At 34.7% G+C, this 19,186-nt stretch overlaps 2 protein-coding genes across 2 annotated transcripts; both read right to left on the minus strand.

The window, feature by feature from the left end:
• Positions 1-424: 424 nt before the first annotated feature.
• Positions 425-2,206, minus strand: LOC123884834 (alkane hydroxylase MAH1-like). Its single transcript, XM_045934070.1, has one exon. The coding sequence runs from the start codon at positions 2,157-2,159 to the stop codon at positions 648-650; it is 1,512 nt and encodes a 503-aa protein (XP_045790026.1). The 5' UTR covers positions 2,160-2,206; the 3' UTR covers positions 425-647.
• Positions 2,207-10,094: 7,888 nt separating this feature from the next.
• On the minus strand, positions 10,095-10,646 carry LOC123892550 (uncharacterized mitochondrial protein AtMg00310-like). Its single transcript, XM_045942365.1, has one exon. The coding sequence runs from the start codon at positions 10,644-10,646 to the stop codon at positions 10,095-10,097; it is 552 nt and encodes a 183-aa protein (XP_045798321.1).
• Positions 10,647-19,186: the final 8,540 nt, after the last annotated feature.

A 19,186-nucleotide genomic window follows, 5' to 3' on the forward strand; every position in this document is an offset into this window, starting at 1 on the left:
TTTTTAGAAAGAAAAATAAAATGTGTTAAGTTTAAAAAGTGTGCATTTAAATGATGTTGATTACTTGTTGGTTACAAAATTATATCAACATAATTGATATGACTTAATGGTAAGTATATAAAGAAATATATAACTAAAATGTCATGGGTTCAAATCTTAGTGACTATTTTTTTAATATTTTAATATGAATTATTAGGGTTAGGATTTGAGTTAAATTAGTTTTAGCAGGGAGACTCAGTAACGTGGAAGTTTGTGGATAAAAAGAAGAAAACAAAGTGGAAGAAATAACAAATAAAGTGAGGTTTTGTGTTTGCAATTGGACATTTAACTCATATTGATGTGAATTAATTTATCTTATAGTCACTTTTAAAGTCAACATGCCTCCATTAATAACATAATATGATTCAGAAAATAGTTAACACATAAACAAAAACTTAATAATTGATAACATATAACATATCACAAGTTCAGAAACCCAACCATTAAGGAAATATGCATCCATTTCCTAACAACAAAAACAAGTAGAAAAATAGTATAATCCAACCATAACGTTATTCAACTAGGACATATAAATAAATACATTCAAGGAAACACTCAACAAGCATCACACTAATTAATCTTAAATTCACAGAACTTTCATTCTTATATCAAATACATCTTTTACTGACATTGACCTTAAATCCATGTTTCATACGAAGAACCATAGAAACCCTTGGAATGACAGAGTGACCTTCCACTGCTTGTATGTGAAACTTCCATAATATAGAAGCTGCAACCATTCTCATTTGAACAAAGGTAATATCTTTCCCAATACAACTTCTTGGACCTGCATTGAATGCAATGAACTTATAAGACGGCACTTGTATAATTTGCCCTTTATCTGATATCCATCTCTCCGGCTTAAATTCCAAGCAGTCTTCTCCCCATATTTGTTTCATCCTTCCCATCGCATACAAAGAATATATTAACTTTGTATTTGGAGTAACATGGTCTCCACTCGGTAGTATATCAGATTTAACTGCACACTTGTGTTCAAATGGTACAGGAGGATAAAGCCTTAACGCTTCACATATAGCTGCATGAAGGTAAACTAGCCTATCAAGCTCTTGAACATTTAAATCTACGATCAAATTCTCGTCTTGTGTTAAACATTTATCTTTGATCTCTTGAATAATTTTAGCTTCGGCAATAGGATGAGTTGAAACAAGCCAAAAGAACCAACTAAGACCTGAACTAACTGTTCCATTTCCTGCTGCCAAGAGATTGATTGTTGTGTCTCGAATATACTCCTTGGTCATTTCTCCCTTTCCCAATCCTTCTTTCATTAGTTCTTTTAAAAAGCAAGAAGGAGATTCGTCTCCGTCCTCATTATCTTGGTAAGAAGATATACAGTTGTATAAGAATTTATAAACATTTTCTTGAGCTACCTTGTTCTTTCTAGCCTGACCAATTTGTAGCCATTTTTCAAGCTTCCAAATATACTTTGGAATACAGTGTCTAGACAATAACATATCCTCAATCACAGAAATAGCTTTTACACAAGAATTAACATCTGATAACTCATCGAACTTGTCAAGACAATTAGGATCGAATCCAAATATAAAAGTACAAGTAATATCAAAGGTGAATCTCTCAATAACATTATGTAAATCAACTACTTGTTTACCTTTGGATGCTTGATCAAGAAATGGTAATAGGCAATGCTCTAGCTTCTTTTGAATGTTTTGTTGATTGAATATCTCAAAGTTTTTCTTTCTGAGCAATGAATGAAGTAATGTCCTTTCTTGTTTCCATTCATTAGAATCCAAATTGAAAATACCAACACCAAGAACATCAAAAATCTCATGGAAATCAGATCCTTTCCCATAGTTGCTGAAATTCTTGCTGAGGATATGGTGCACATTCATGGGATCACCGGTGAGGGTAAAGTTGGCAATGTTTGTGAACCAAGGTCCTTTGAAATGAAAAGTGCCACCATAATGATTCAAAAGTAGGGTTGTAAAATCATGCATATTGGATTGATTATACAAAAGTGATGGTAGCATGCCAATTATTGGCCAATTTGGTGAAAGTACATTTTTGTTTCGTCTCCATATATTGTATAAAATGATGAAGAGACTAGTGGCTAAAAATAATATAGTATATTGAAAAAAGGTCATTGTGCTTATTAGACAAAAGTGAATGTGATTCAAATTTTAATTGTCTATCTGATGAATGAGATGAAGAAGAAAGGATGTGTATAAATACTCTCTGATATCAGCAAAACATGCTTGGTCAACATCTAAAAAAAAACAAAAATACAGACATAAGCAAAAAAATTAATGTATATTTTTAAAATAATTAAATAATATATATATATATATATATATATATATATATATATATATATATATATATATATATATATATATATATATATATATATATATATATATATATAGGGAACTTTCAAATACGAGGCTTATTATGAGAGAAGAGAGGATCAATCGGCAACCATCAGATTAATATCAACAGATGAGATTAAATTAGTCACTAAAAGATACACTCACATTGTATCTCTCTTGAATCTCCCTCTCCATCTTCTCTACATATCTCCAGCTTCTCCTCCGAGTCAAGGTTTTAAATTGCGGTTGCGGATGCGGTTGCATAGGGGTGTGCATAGTTCGGTTTTCCTTAAAAATCGAACCGAACCAAACTATTTTCAAAATTCATAATAACCGAACTGAACTGAACCGTTTGTCTTTTAAACCGAACCGAACCGAATTGTTAAAATGATTTAGTTTTATGGTTCTGAACCAAACTATAACTAGCTTTTGACTAAAAAGAACTGAACTATTAATAGAACCGAACCGAACTAAACTGATAATCATGAACCGAACCAAACTGTTTCATTTTAGTTTTAAAACTGTTAGTTATGGTTCAGTTTTTTTTGTTTGGTTCGGTTTAGTTCTGCAGTTCGGTTTAGTTTTTGGTTTTTTTTGCCCACCCCTAGTTGTTGCATGCGCAATGCGGTTGTTGCGGCATGAAATTATTTTGAAATTTCACAAGTTATATAAAATGAAACTACTATGTAACTACAATATTTATCCAACATTGCATAGTCTTAGTTTATTCTATAAACAATAATTTGAATCTATTTAAAATACACGGTTGAGAGATTGTTAAAAGTAAGATTTTTCATTAATTTGACACAAATTAGGATTTGAAGTTCATAAATTTTACTTTTTGGTGAGAAAAATTGAAGGAACATCGCTAAAAACAGATGCGGCTTCGGATGCGGTTACAATGCGACCGTACATGTGAATTAAGATCACACTGCAATTACGGTATGATGCGGTTGCGGTGACTACCACATCAGTAATACTGCGGCCGCAATTGCGAATGCAGGCCGCAATTTAAAACCTTGTTGTGAGTACTCCCATGGATCTCCATTTTTACACCCACCACCAATTCATGGTTTCAATCAAAATAGTGAAACACATTCCTTTCGTTCCATCTATGAAAGAAAAAGAGGATTTGTTCCACATTTTAATATCCATGAAACAAGATATTGTTTTTCTCTATAAATCAAATTGCCTTTTCTCTATAAACAAGATTTTCAGTTCAATCGTTTAATTTTTCTGTTCTCATTTATAACGAAAAACGTTTTTCATTCCAAATCTCAATTCTCAATATCCAGGTTGTGCCAAATTTAATTGAATCCACAAATTAGTTTCTTTTGTGGTGCTCAAGTATGCATCCATGGCCACCTTAATGAGAGAGAAGAAGTGGAAAAGTCATTTCTTAATGAGAGAGAAGTAACATAAAGCAAGAATAATTGCATGTGTGCACGTGTAAAAACTTGTAAGCATTTAAATTGATCCAAGGGTTATGATTTAACCCTCTCACCCTCTTATTTTAAAAGCCCTCTCACTTAAAAGTTTCCGTATACTCCCTCCGTCTCAAAATATAAGTAAAAGTGGGTCAAAAAAATTTGATGTATTTGGTTAAAAATTTGGACCAAATACATCCACTTTTTTTTTTTGAAACAGAAAATACATCAACTTTCGTTGACCACCTTTTGTTTATATTTTAGGACGGAGGGAGTATATATAGACACACATGTGTGTGTAATTTTTATTTGGGATTATGATCAGCAATTGTTGCTCTATCATCTAATAATAATATACATGCATGTTGTGGGTATTTAATATTTATGATAAATTCAGTCGAAGGTACACTTACTAAATATAAGCCATTTAAAAAAAAAAAAAAAACACTTATAAATATAAATTTAACGTTGGAGTGGGTATTGATACCAAATGCATTATTTTTGGACCAGGACCCACATGTGATGGCTTTTGATATTTTAGGACGCATGGCCTTAAATAAGCGGTTGATTAGTAAACAGATGTATTATAAGGTTTTTTCGAATCTACGCTTTCATGATTTGAGAGTATTTATCCATCAAAATCATAAGAACAAGTTATATGTAAATTCAAAAGTTTCGTTGGTTAATTGATAAATATGTTAGGTTGGTTGTTAATTTGGCATGTTACTGCATGAGCTATCTGGAACTTCCAGAATGATGTCCTTTGCAAGTGGAACTGTTTTTGTTGAACCTTTGATGGATAAGATGAAACTTTTATTGTGGAAGTGATATTTAGCTAAAAACTTTGGTAACCCTTTGATGACAGTCAAGTATATGATGTTTTTAGTAGTAATTTAGGTAGTTTTAATAGCAGTTGAAGCCCAAAAGCAAGCAAATATCTGAAAAAGTGAAATTACTTGGCCCAGAAGCAAGAAAAGTGGAAAAGGCAGCAAAAAAGGGCAAAAACATAATAAACAGCGCGCACCATCGTACCCATGATGAGATCCGGCATGGCGCGATGAGAAGGCGGTTTAAATTGAAGAAAATCTACAACAATTCTTTCCCATCGTACCACGATGACTTCTCATCGTGGCACGATGAAAGGCAGTTGAAGAAAACAGAAAATTTAGAAAAAATCTTCCATCGTAATACGATATAATCCATTGTGGCCACGATGAGGCAAAATTGCACGTCATCGTACCCACGATGGGTGCGATGGATGCGCAGAAAAGCCCAAAACTCAGCTGAAAAACTATAAATAGAGTCTTCCTCCTCCACTATTATTCATTCAGAAATATTCAGAGACATTGAATATTCACTCTAGAGTTAGGAGAAATCTAAGGAGGAGGTAAAGAGGCCAAGGAAATTCAAAGCCAATAAGGTTCTTTTCTTTCTGTCTTTGTAATTTATCTTTCCTAGGTTATGTGGAGTCGAGGAACTCCCTTACAAATGCTTGGTTTTGTATAATTTGGGTATAAATTCAATTGTTTCTACTTTCAAACTATTTTATCGTCTAATTTTATATTTATTTTAATACTGATCACATTAGAATAAAATCTAAAGAGCTAGTGGATATCGGATAGGAAACAAAGCTAGTAAACCCGAACGAAGGACGGTGTGCTATGGCCAAGATGAGTCCATTAAATTCAGTATCTGAGGTCTTATTATAAGATTAGAATGAACGATAATTTCTACCTGAGGCAGAGTTAGGACTAGTTAGAGGCACACGTGACAGCTTGTGACACATGGAGCCTTAAAGGTAATGATACCGACGTTTGTAACAAAAAAGTGGAACCGGCAGCAAGGATATTTAAGCAGAGTAAAGGTAATTCTAACTAGGCTCTGAACAATTTGTAATAGAAATAGGGAACGAGTCCTTCTGAACCTATTTTTAATAGTCTAATGCCTGATAGAGGGAAACAAGGGAGGAATAACCACCAAGCAGGAGTAAGGGAGAAATCCGACCACACTTAACCACCCCGCGTGGACACACGCGCACTTTTATTTTCCTGCAGTTTACTTTTCTGCTCTTTAATTAATGTTATTTACTTTTACCCGCATAACTATCTCCAAATACCAAAGTGAATGCAAACTATCTAAATTCCTAAGCCAAACTAGTAATTTTGGCATAATCACTGTGGAGAACGATAACTTATTACTTTATTACTTGGTTGCAATTTTATGCACTTGCAGAGCCACCTTCACCCTTATTTTTTTTGTGAGTGGGAGATATAATCGATCTTGTGCTGGACCCGATAGTAGTTGATGGGCTGCTGGTTGTGGGTATTATTGCCTCTTGGTGGTGAGTGCCTTGTTCCAAGCCTTTCTTCTCTTCTATCCATTTTTCCCTTTATCGCCTGTTTGCGTTCAGGTTTTTGTAGCCTTCTGTTTTGTGTTAATATATAGTGTTTTTGGATTATAACTTTTTTTGGGGTGTATATTTAGTACACCTCCTTGTTTTTTCACTTGTTTTTTTTTATTATTTAGGCCCTAATCCACATAAAACAAACGTAGAAGCACTAACATCTCCGATAAAACTACCAACTTAATTGTTATACTTTCTTATAAATTGTTTCCGTATAATATTGTACATTTAATTAAATATAAAAGCTTTAACATATAATTATTCGACTTATTTTTCTTAGTATAATGACTTGATTAACCTATAAAATTTTTTAATAATTATTATTATATAATTTTTTATGACTATAATAAGAAATTAATGAAACAGAAAGGCATATTGAATACAATTTACAATAAATTAGTTTAAATTATTTTTTCAAGATAAATTTATCAAATAAAATTGATAAATGATGTTTTCTCTCCCGACCCTCCGTGATTCTTTTATACCTCCAATATTCCAATTTTGTCCTTGCAGAAAACTTCGGTTTGTAGAAATAGAATTTTTTCTAGTGCAAATTCAGAGTAAATTTCGGTTTTTAGAAACCGAAATTTGTTTTCAAGGCAAAAAAAAAAAAAACTTCGGTTTCTACAAACCGAAGTTTTTGCCACGAAAAAATAGAAAATTTAGGGGTATAAAATAAACACGGGGGTCGGAAGAGAAAACATCTTGATAAATAATGTCACATGTATTACACCAAGAAGGTTCACCGATAAACTCTTTTCAACCTCATGAAGAGAAGAAAGGATCCAAAGGCGAAACAAATACCAAGGGGCCTCCAACCAACCATAATCATCGAAACTCAGATCCACGAATACAACAAAATGGTTCTTCCCCCACTCATAGAAGGAACCAACCGGGGTGCCAGTATTTTTACCGATAAACCAATTCTAAGATGCAAGTTTCGCGGTATCCATCATATAATTAACATAAAAGATTCTATCATAAAAAATTATATCGTTTTGCCTTTTTTTTTTTTAATAAACTTATATTTTTAATCGGATTTGTAAGTTTTTAAAACTTCATAGAACTTTATATTTATTTATTTTTGTATATCTCGTACCATTTTTCTCTTTCTATGAAAGAAAAATATGTTCCAACTAACTATAAGCTACATCAGCATCAACATTTATATGATGACATTACCTTTTGTGTATATGTCCATCTCTTATATCATCATTCCTACACAATTGTCGACACAGCTACACCATAATTTTTCAATTCAACACCGATGATTTCCAGATGTGGGTCTCATACTCTATAATATTTTTCTCTCCATACATATGCACCAATAAAGCAATCAGCATCAACATAAATATGACATTACCTTTTCTAGCATATATCAATCTTTATCCCACCTTCAATTATATACACAAATAGTAATATTCTTCAATTTTATCCATCTTTCAACAATGACGTCTGAACGTTAAGTTCACCACCAAAGAATATTATCTTAAATTAAGCCAGTTTGATTTAGTGATAAGGAGTTTGAGTATATGCTAGAGGTTCCGGGTTTGATCATCAACTCCATTATAAAAAAAAAAAATTATTTCACGGCTGAACTTTGAATTATCGATGTCTCTTCCTTTAAACTAGAAGATTAATATTTTAAAAAAATTAAAAATAAAAATGAAGGAGTCTATAAAGGTAGTTGAAGAGATTAAATTGATGTCTAGTAGATGGGGGATCAGTAGTAGAAAGTCACGAATTATCTTTATTATTACTAGCAGGACACCCGTGCGTCCGCACGGGAGTCGCGGCGTTACCGCTCCTCACTTGGTAAGATGAAATTTATTGGAAAGTAGATTAAAAGATAAAAAAATAGATCAGCATATAATATTTGGTAAAAAAAATAGAAAAAGAACAATGGTAAAACCATCACAAAAAAACCTTAGTCTCCGTATTAATATAGGAATATAAATATAGATAATGTAGAAATTATGAAAAAAAAATAAGCTACCTTATTAATATATTAGTAAAAACATAGGTGTTGAAAAATCACAAAAAAAACTTATGTCCATGTATTAATATATGAGTATAAATATAGTCCCGTAAAATTTATTAAAAAATAGGCAATCGTATTAATATGTTAGTGAAAATATAGGTCTCGCAACAATCATCAAAATAATTAGGTAATCGTATTAAATATGAGTATAACCAGTAAAATTGTAGAAAAAATAGACAACTTAATTAATTTTTATTTTATTTTTGTTACAAACAACTTAATTAATATATAATTAAAAGTATAAGTCCCATAGAAACCACACAAACAAAAAAGTTTTCATTTTAATATATGAGTTTAAATATAGGTTCTACAGATGTTATAAAAGAACGGGCAAGCTTATTAATATGAGTAAAACACATAGGTCCCCATGTACCCAAAAAAAAACATAGGTCCCCAGAAATCACACAAAAGATTAGGATCTCGTATTAATATATAATTATAAATATAGGTCTAAAAAAATAGTAAAAAATTGAAAACTTCAGTAATAAGAGCAAAAACATAGGCCCCGCAGAAATTACACAAAAGATTAGATCTTTGTATTAATATATGATCATAAATATATGTAATGCAGAAATTATGAAAGAATGACAATTTTATTAATAGATGACTAAAAATATAAGTCTCGTGGAAATTAGAAAAAAATATAGGTTCTCGCATTAATATCCGAGTATAAATTTAGGTCCTACATAAATTATTAAAGATCAGGAAACCTTATTAATAAGAGGAAAATCATAGGTCCCGCAGAATTCACACAAAAAATTATGTCCTCATATAAATATATGAGTATAATACGCAAAATTTTAAAAAAAATAAAATAAACAACTTTATTAATATATGATTAAAAATATAATGCCAGTAGATATAACAAAAAAAAGGTTCTTGTATTAATATGAATATACTCGTAAAATTATTAAAAAAAATAGATAACATAATATATTAGTAAAAACACAAAGTTCCGTGAGAGTCGCAAAAAATAGTAGATTTTCGTATTAATATATAAGTATAAAGATAGATTTTGCTGATAGTATTGATGGTCAATCTATTCAAAAAAAAATGGCCAATGTATTGATTACACAAAATATTACTTCCCTTGTTTTTTTGTAGGGATAACATGAGATTTTCACATATATCTTATTTTCTTAGGTCCCTGTATTAAACATTACATTTTGTCCTTCCCACTCCTGGTTTCTCCCACCGAACCGGCCTAGGATCCTCACTAGGAACAATGTTATGACGCTGTAGCTGGTGGACGGAAAACCACTTGTTCCAGACGACGAACGCCATTCTGCCAACTTGGCTCGGAGACTGAATATTGTCATTCCAGACCTTGTCGTTTCGATTATGCCAAATGCATCAAAACAATGATATGACCCGTCCTATCGTTGCACTGTCCTCGTTTCTGCACATTCCAAACATCCTGTCAGTGACTGTCCCATGCTGGTAAGCTGCATTCTGCAGCAACGTTCGCGAGCTGCTACACATCCAAAAAACACATGAATATCATCTTCTACCTCAACATTGCACACATGACAACTTAGTTCAAATTCTACATAACGTTGTGTCAATCGAACCCGCGTCGGCAAACACCCCCTACACAACCTCCAAAGTAAGTGACGTGTTTGGTGAGGAGATTGAGCTTTCCAAATATCATTCCAATTACGCTCTACATGGTGCCTATCGCTTCGAACAAAACATCTCATGGCTAGATTGTAACCAGATTTAACTGAATAGCACACATTCCTTTCCTCCTCCCAAACCACGTTATCCTCTTTAACCGAACTAATAAAAGGGGTTGCAATAATTTCTTCCACTACCCGTCTTGTAAACATGTTACGAATCTAAGCTATATCTCTCATTTTATAATTCTCAAGTATCAAGTCTTTAACAACTAAATGATACATGTCTTCCACTTGAGGTGAGGACACCCATCGATTACCCTTTCCACGCAGCCATGGATCATACATAACAAGAATCTTGTCGCCACTACCAATCCGCCACCTACACCCACGTAAAATAATTTGTCTAGCCTTCCAAATACTACGCCACGCAAAGCTAGGATTATAACCCAAAGATGCTTCGAGTAACGAAGAGCGCGGGAAATACCTTGCTTTAACTAGTTTAGCCGCCAACGAGTTCGGATTTTGAATGATGTTCCATGCTTGTTTTGCCACCATACCCATATTGAACGCTTTGAAATTACGAAAGCCTAAACCACCCTTTGCCTTAAGGCATGCAAGTTTGTCCCTAGCTAACCAGTGGATCCCTTTATTGTTGTTACTTCCGCCTCCCCACCAAAAAGTATTTAACATTTTCTCTATATCGTCAATGAGTGGGGAAGGAAACATACTCATAACATATGATGAGATGGCTTGAAGCACAGATTTTATCATAACCTCCTTATCCGCCTTAGACAATGTTCTCCCTCTCCAAGAATTTAATTTTCTTCTAGATACAATCCTTGATGTAAGAGAACATTGCTTTCTTATTCCTTCCTATCATAGACGGCAGACCAAGATATATACATGTTCCTAAAACATGTCGAACACCAAGTATACGGGATAGGTCTTCTTTATCGGTATGAGATATATTGTGACTGAAAAATACTTCGGATTTGGCCAAATTTATTTCCTGACCAGAGGCTAGTTCATAAGTATGTAGAATGCTCATAAGGTGATTCACCTCTGCTACACTTGCTCTGCAAAACAAGAAACAATCATCCGCAAACAGAAGGTGAGACACCTCTGGGGCGCCACGACAAATCATCGCACCATGAATATCACCCCTCCCAACTGCCCGGTGAATAAGACAAGTCAAGCTCTCCGCTACCAGAATAAACAGATAAGGAGAAAGAGGGTCTCCTTGTCGCAACCCATGACCCGGTATAATCGGTCAAACTCTGTCATAATTCATGAGTACTGAGTAATTGACAGAGCTTACACACATCATTATCCAACGTATCCAAACGTCACCAAATCCAATTCTAGTCAGAACTCCACGGAGAAAGCCCCAGTCCACCTTATCATAAGCTTTACTAATATCAATCTTCAGCGCAAACTCACCTCTGCGCCCTGTAGTTTTTCTCTTCAAAGCATTTTAAGTAGCTAAAAGATTGATAATAATATTAATTTGAAACTGTACTTAGATCTTATTGATTAAAATATGTCTCTATTTATGTTATTTATAAGAATGATTTTTTTAAAATATTATTTACGATTTAAATATATAATAGTTTTTAATTTTTTTATTAAGGTCCATTTTTTAATAGTTGAACAGGGTCTCTAAAAAATCAGAGCCGCCACTGTTTATTAGATAATAATTATTGAAATATGAAAGAAAAAAAAAGATTGATTTGGATGCAAATAATGTTGCCTTGATGTTTGAAGGAGTCATGAAAGTAGCTGAAGAGAATAAATTGTTGTCTTAGGAAATGGGAGATCGGTAGTAAACAAAATTGACTCATTGTCTTAATTATGAATGGTGGTGGGAGCCTTTTAGGTTGTAATTGCTTGTGAAATGGTGGCGGCTAGTTTTTGGTCGTTGCATTCACTCTAAGAAATTTGATTTTATTGTGGTGATTTTTTTTCGTTGTTGGCAAAATTACTTTTAGGATTTGTTTGACAAGGTCAAAAAACTGATTTATAGCTTATAAGTTAAAAGACTTGTTTGGTAACAGTTTTTTTATCACGGCTTATAGTTTATTTTACCGACTTATAGCTTATTTTTCAGACGCTATTTCAAGTAGCTTATGAGTTTATAACTTATCATTTTTTCTTCCATTTTTACCCTTGTTATTTTGACTAAAATCCACACTTACCCTTGAAGGTGTGAAAACACAAGAAGGGGGGGGGTTGAATTGTGTTTTAGCTAAGTTAAAACTTTTTCAAGTTCTTAACTCAACTATATTCGCAGCGGATAAATAACACAAATAATAATAAGAGAGAGAGAGAAAAGCACACAAGCAGTTTATACTGGTTCCTCTCACAAAACGAGAGTAGTCCAGTCCCCTTGCACTTCCAAGGGAGTTCACTATAATCACACAAGATTACACCTGCTCAAGCACACAAGCAAGAGACTTCACAACTATGCTCAAGCACACAAGCTTAAGACTTCACACTTAAACACACAAGTTTAAGTCTCACACTTAAGCACACAAGCTTAAGACTTCACACTTAAACACTCAAGTTTAAGTCTCACACTTAAGCACACCAGCTTAAGTTACACACGTAACAATAAAGTATATAAAAATATACAAGTGCTCTTAGATGAACCTAAAGAGAGCAAATACAAGTATTACAGAGTATTTGGCTAAAGTGCAAAAACACTTGAGAGAGGTTCAGAGCTTGTATATCAGAGAGTTCAGAGTTTGTTCAGCGCACGTTCAATTCTTGATAATTGTATATTTGTTGTAGCTGAATCTTCTAGTATATATACCACTAGAAAAGAGTCGTTGCAAGAGAACCGTTGGAGTTGATAAACTTTTGTCTTCAAGCAGTTTGTCTTGATGCAGTTGGTTGTATCCAAAACTAAGAAAGAGTTTCAGGTACTTTGACTACTGCAGAGTGGACTTTCCTTATTCAGCTAACAAAACTGAAGACCCACGTTCTCAAGACAGGACAGACAAAACAGAGGTAGCTGAACTGATCAGGCTTGAGAGGTCCTTTTCTCCATTGGTAGAAGAGTTGACTGGTGAAAGGAATCTTCACAGCTTTCAAAGAGATCTTCAGAGTTTGATGAAGCTCGTAGACAGACAGAAGTACTGAAGTCTTCATCCTCTGAACGTTGTAACCTCTGAAGTCCAACATCTTCTGAGCGCTTGTGAACTTCTGAGTTCACATCCTCTGAACTCCACTCAGGACTTAAATGATGCTTATATCTGCGCACTCAAAATAAATTTTTAGTCCTTCCAATTGTTAATTAATACTTTGTTATCATCAAAACCTTTATAGATTTAGGGGCAAACATTTTTAAATCAATTTTGTTCCAACAATCTCCCCCTTTTTGATGATGACAAACATAAGTATTAATTGACAATTGTTGTTAAATTAACTTATCATGTTTCTCTTAGGTTTCTGAGGTTTGCAAGCTCCCCCTAAGATTGATACTCCATAAAGTCTGAACTTTATGTTTTATCCATGATATTTTAATTTAGTATAAGATTAAGATGTTTGAAATAGAACAAATTTCATATCTTTCTTCAGAGTGAGAGGTTTGCAAGCTCTCCCCCTAAGTCTCATAAGGCTAAGTTAAAATTGCACTCTTAACTTATCCTTACTTATGAAATTTATTTTAGTTTCAACTAACTTAGTCTCCTCCTTGAAATACGTAAAACAACTTAAAAGTAACAACTTTTAACATAACAGATAAAAGCGAGATAAAAGGCGTGGTTTCAGTTTTGGAACATATCAATTAATGCGTAACTACTCCCCCTTTTGTCATTATCAAAAAGTAAGACAAAGTTATAAAACCAAGACAGTCAAAGAAGAAAGAGTGGTTGTTACAAAGGTGAATTAATTTTAAAAACAAAAACCAACGCGCTTAAGGGTTTATAAAAAGGAGCGATTTAGCATGCCTGCTTCACGTAAAAACAAGAAGAAACAAGTGAAGCAAGAGAAAGTAGGAATAATGAAAAGATTTAGTTTACGCATCGCAGAGTTTAAGAGAAAGAAGAACGAAGAGAAACGCGAGGACGAAGAGAAGGATAAAAAAGACAACAAGAAACCAGAAGATGCTGAGATAATAATCATCTCATCAGACTCGGAAGCTGAAGAGAATGAAGATGATGCTGACTATGTTGAGTTCTTGGCTAGCTATGTTCCAGAGGAGGAACAAGAAGAAGAAGAACAAGAACAAAACCCAGATCCCATTGAAATTTCATCAGAGGATGCTGAGGAGAAATCAGAGATTTCTTCTGAGTTTTATCCATCTGATTAGGATTAGGTTGTCTTTTTCTTTTTCTTTTTACCAATGTACTCTACATTATCAAATCATTAATAAAAATTTTCGTTTTAAAAAGCATCTTGTGTTCTTGTGTTCTTATTTATCAAAAAAATTAGCACAAGCAAAAACAAACAAAACATAAACCAAACCACATAACAAATAGCTTAAAAGGAAATTGTTCAGAGGATAAACAGAGAATAAAAAGAAAGCATAAAACATGTGCATAGAATCCTAGGGTTTCTTAAGAAAGGCTAAGAGTTGGTCGAATTTGTCATTCAAGGATCCCACATTGGAAACTAAACCATCCACCTTGGTTTCCAATGTCTCTTGAGCAGCTCTTTGACGTTCTAGACCTTCTTGCTGTTCCCTCAGTGCTTCTTGAAAAATCTGCAACTGATCAGCCATAGCAGGAGCTTGATCTTCAATCACAGGTTCTGGTTCTTCAATCATAGGTGCCTTGCCTTTATCAGAGGGTTCTCCTTCCTCTGGATAGTCTATCATCAGCACATCCTCTTGATTCTGAGAGGCAAGCACATCCAGTACATCCTCTTCTGTGGCATCCTCAGTAGGTAGCTCATTTGCCAACTCAGCAACTCTAGCAGCAGCTTCTTCCAGACGTTCAGTCTCAATCCTTTGATCCTCAAGACGTTGCAGAAGAGTAGAATCAACCCAGCAATGATTAGCACGCTCATGCTCTTCATGATTGAATGGCGTTAGCCTTTTCAACTCAGCCCTAGCTAGATTGTTCCTCATGAAGCTTATACCTTCCAGATCCCGTTTACCAATAACAGCCTTAACCTTTGCAGCAGCAACATCCAAAGCATTGCAAAGCCTTGCCTTAATGCTTGATACTTCAAGATCCACATCAGAAGGACAAACTAAGAACCTGTCCTTTAATGTAGATAATCTAAGCAAGTCTTCATGAAATTGAGTGGATAGATTTCTAAAAGTGTTGGATGATGATGGTGAAGGATTGGGAATGGTAGAGAGAGTAGGTATTTCAGGAGTAGGGTTGTCAATAATCACAACTTCTACCTCTGAAGGCTTGGGAGCACAAGTGTGAATACGCTCAGGAGAAGCAGGTTCAGCACTTGGGTTAGAATGAGGTTCAGGGGTTGGTTCAGATGATGAGATGTCAGAAGTGGATTCAGGGTGAATATGTTCAGGAGATGGTTCAGGAGCAGTTTGTTCAGGGGTTGGTTCAGGAGATTTGTGTGGAGAAGGTTGTTTTGTGGGAGAGGTTGGTTTAATGACAGAAATATCTGGTTGAGGTTCAGATTGTGGAATGTCAGGTTGAGGTTCAGGTTGAGGTGATGAAGGTTTAGGAGGTGAGCTAGATTTGTGTTGAGTTTCAGGAGAAAAAGGGTGATTATTAAGAGGGTCAGGGCTCAGATGTTTTTCAAGCTCAGATAGGGGGTTATCAGAGGTTGGAATATCAGAGGTTGGTAAGATGGTTTTGAGAGGTTTGGTGTAACCTAATCCAATCTCATTTTCATTAAAGACATACGTAGAAGATTTACCTTTATCTTTAGGAGTAGGAGCAGGTCTTTTACGAAGGCTTTCAGCAATAGTCTCCTGATCAGAGTCAGTCTCATCTTCTGATGTGGATCCTTCAGATGAACTGTCAACTTCAACAACCATAGGCTTTTTAGAAGATCCTTCAGCAGCCTTGACAGCAGATTCTTCATGCTTCCTCTTAGTTCTTTGCTCAGCCATAGATTGCTCAACTTTAACTTTCTTCTGAGCCAGAAGATCTGGCTTTGGTAGATCATCTTGAGCTTCAGCCTTTCTTTTAGGTTTCCTCTTAGGATTATACTGACTTACAGGAGCAGGAGGAATCATACTTCTATCAACAACAAATCCTTCTTGTCTGAGCACCTCCAAATAGTCCTGAATAATGTGCTCAGCATCAGCTTCAGATATAAGTGGATAGCCTGCGACATACAGACGATCCTCAAGCCTAACAGTGAACTCTTGTGGGGGAGCAACAGGCTTAGATGCAATCAAACGCATCTTGGACAGAAAGTTAGCATTCAGAATTTCTGGATAGAACCTCTTCTCAACCAATTCAGGGTGGAACTTCCTCAAGTTCTGAACAACATGACCTTGATGCAGAAGGTCAGACAACAGCCTAGGATAAACTATAGTAGTTTTCCTCTGAGATTTACTTGCAAAAATGGCTTCACAGATACGTTCAAAAAAGTAATCTCCAAGATTAACCTTCTTTTCAGTCAGAAGAAAGTACAGCAGATGACGATGCGTCCAGGAGATTGTATCAGTCCCACCAACCCTTGGACTGATAGCAGCTAGGATGATCTTGAAGAGAACTCTACATTCATCAGTCAAACCCTTGACCTTCCCTTTCAAAGAGAAATCTGTGCAGATGAGATGCAGAAGATCATCCCTGTATCTTGTATCCTTTTCAAACACATCTAACTCTATCCCAGAGTTAGGTAGACCAAGAAGAGCATTGAGATGGATAGGCGAGATTGCCATGTTCATCCCACAGATATTTGACCTAATCTGTACACCTGTAAAATCCAGCAAACCCATTTCCTTCCTAGTTTTACCCTTCAGACTAGGATTCCTCTCAATAGCAGCAAGCTCTTCCTTCTTAGCTTCATGCTTATCAAAAACCTTTGCTTTCATCCAAAATTTCTTCAACAAATCTGGATAAATGGGACCATTAAGCATGTCGAAGTACTTATCCCATCCCTGAGCGATAAAGTACTTTTTAACATTAAACCCATTAGCTTGTAGACCATCAAAATCAACCATCTTCTCTGAGAGAAAAGTAAGTTCAGATTCTGGAAACTCCATCTCGTTCCCAACGATCTGAAGGTTCTTGAATATGAACGGTGGAATCCTTTTTGACGAAGAAGACGAAGTACCAGCCATTGTTGGAGATTAGGGTAAGGTTTGGAAGACTAACGAGAGAGAAAGAAAGTTTGTTGGAGGTTTAGAGAGAATATGAAAGTGTAGGTTGTGAAAGTGAATAGTGTGCAAGTGTATTGTGTAAGTTTTATTTAAATGCACACAGTTAACATGAAAATAGCAAATTTGGGAAGTTACGCTAATTGACAGAAAGTTGAATACCAAAAATCATCATTAACCACCCACTACCTGACACACGTAGACCACGTGCAGAAATTTACTCGGTAACTGCTATTTTAATGGACAACTGTTCAGCAGTGAATACTGAACGTTTCCCACTTAAATAGTTCAGAGCCTCTGAGTTATTTAAAATTCTCTATCAGAGTCAAGTACTTCAGAGCTTGTGTTTCAGATGTTCTGAATCATAAGTTCTGATATACATAACCTCTTACACTTTAATTGCCAAAAACAATTTTCATTCAGAGATTGAAAACATGTTCAGATGTTTCTTTATAAAATCAAATCTTTCAACAGATAAGGCTTTAGTAAATATGTCAGCCCATTGATTTTCAGTATCAACAAACTTAATATCTATAATGCCTCTCTGAACATAATCTCTGATAAAATGGTGTTTAATTTCAATATGTTTGGCTCTAGAGTGTAGGATAGGATTTTTAGATAAATGAATGGCTGCAGTATTATCACAATATAAAGGAATATTGTTACTGCTTACCTGATAATCTTCTAACTGATATTTTAACCAGAGTAGTTGTGTGCAACACTTAGCTGCTGAAATGTATTCTGCTTCTGCTGTAGACAAAGCTATAGTAGTTTGTCTTTTACTAGCCCAGGAGATAAGGTTTTCACCAACAAATTGACAATTGCCACTTGTGGATTTTCTTTCAATTTTATCTCCAGCATAGTCAGCATCACAGAATCCATTTAGCACATAATCATTGGATTTCTTATAGAGAAGTCCAAGATTAGTTGTTCCTTTCAGATACCTAAAGATTCTCTTTACAGCTGTAAGATGAGATTCTCTAGGATCTGACTGGAATCTTGCACATAAGCAAACACTGAATAAAATATCTGGTCTAGAGGCTGTCAGATAGAGTAAGGAGCCAATCATACCTCTGTAGACCTTTTGATCTACCTTTCCTTCATCATCTGACTTGCCCATGTTGGTAGTTGGATGCATAGGAGTGTTCATTATCTTGCAGTCATCTAGATTGAATTTCTTCAGAAGTTCTTTAGTGTATTTTGATTGATGAACATAAGTTCCTTCCTTCTTCTGATTGATTTGAATTCCAAGAAAGAACTTCAACTCTCCCATCATGCTCATTTCAAATTCATCCTGCATTATCTTAGAAAAATTCTTGCACAAAGCAGCATTAGTAGAACCAAAAATAATATCATCAACATAAATTTGAATAATTAAAATATCTTCTTTGGTTGTTTTTCTAAAGAGTGTGCAGTCAACCTTTCCTTTTTCAAAACCTTTTTCAAGAAGGAAATTACTGAGTCTATCATACCAAGCTCTTGGAGCTTGTTTCAGACCATACAGTGATTTCTTCAATTTAAAAACATGTTCTGGGTTTGAGACATCTTCAAAACCAGGAGGTTGCTTAACATACACTTCTTCAGAAATAAAACCATTTAAGAAGGCACTTTTAACATCCATCTGATATAAGGTTATTCCATGATTAACAGCATAAGATAGAAGTAACCTGATTGCTTCAAGTCTAGCAACTGGTGCAAAGGTTTCAGTATAGTCAATCCCCTCTTGTTGACTATAACCTTGTGCAACCAATCTAGCCTTGTTCCTTACCACTTCACCTTGTTCATTCAGCTTGTTTCTGAATACCCATTTTGTTCCAATAATGTTCTTGTGTGAAGGTTTAGGCACTAGAGTCCATACATCATTCCTTTGGAATTGATTCAGCTCTTCTTGCATAGCTACAATCCAAGCATCATCCTTCAGAGCTTCATCAATCTTTGAAGGTTCCATCATTGAGATAAGACCAACTAATGATTCCTCATTTCTCAGTTGAGATCTTGTCTTTCTTGGACTATCTTTGTTGCCTAAGATCAGTTCCTCTGGATGTGATGACTTGTATTT

The sequence above is a fragment of the Trifolium pratense genome, linkage group LG1 (genome assembly GCF_020283565.1).
Source record: "Trifolium pratense cultivar HEN17-A07 linkage group LG1, ARS_RC_1.1, whole genome shotgun sequence".
NCBI classification, from domain to species: Eukaryota; Viridiplantae; Streptophyta; class Magnoliopsida; order Fabales; family Fabaceae; genus Trifolium; species Trifolium pratense.

Excerpts from the sequence above, each read along its gene's own strand:
- LOC123884834 (XM_045934070.1), bottom strand. The coding sequence starts at position 2,159 with ATGACCTTTTTTCAATATACTATATTATTTTTAGCCACTAGTCTCTTC.
- LOC123892550 (XM_045942365.1), bottom strand. The coding sequence starts at position 10,646 with ATGATAAAATCTGTGCTTCAAGCCATCTCATCATATGTTATGAGTATG.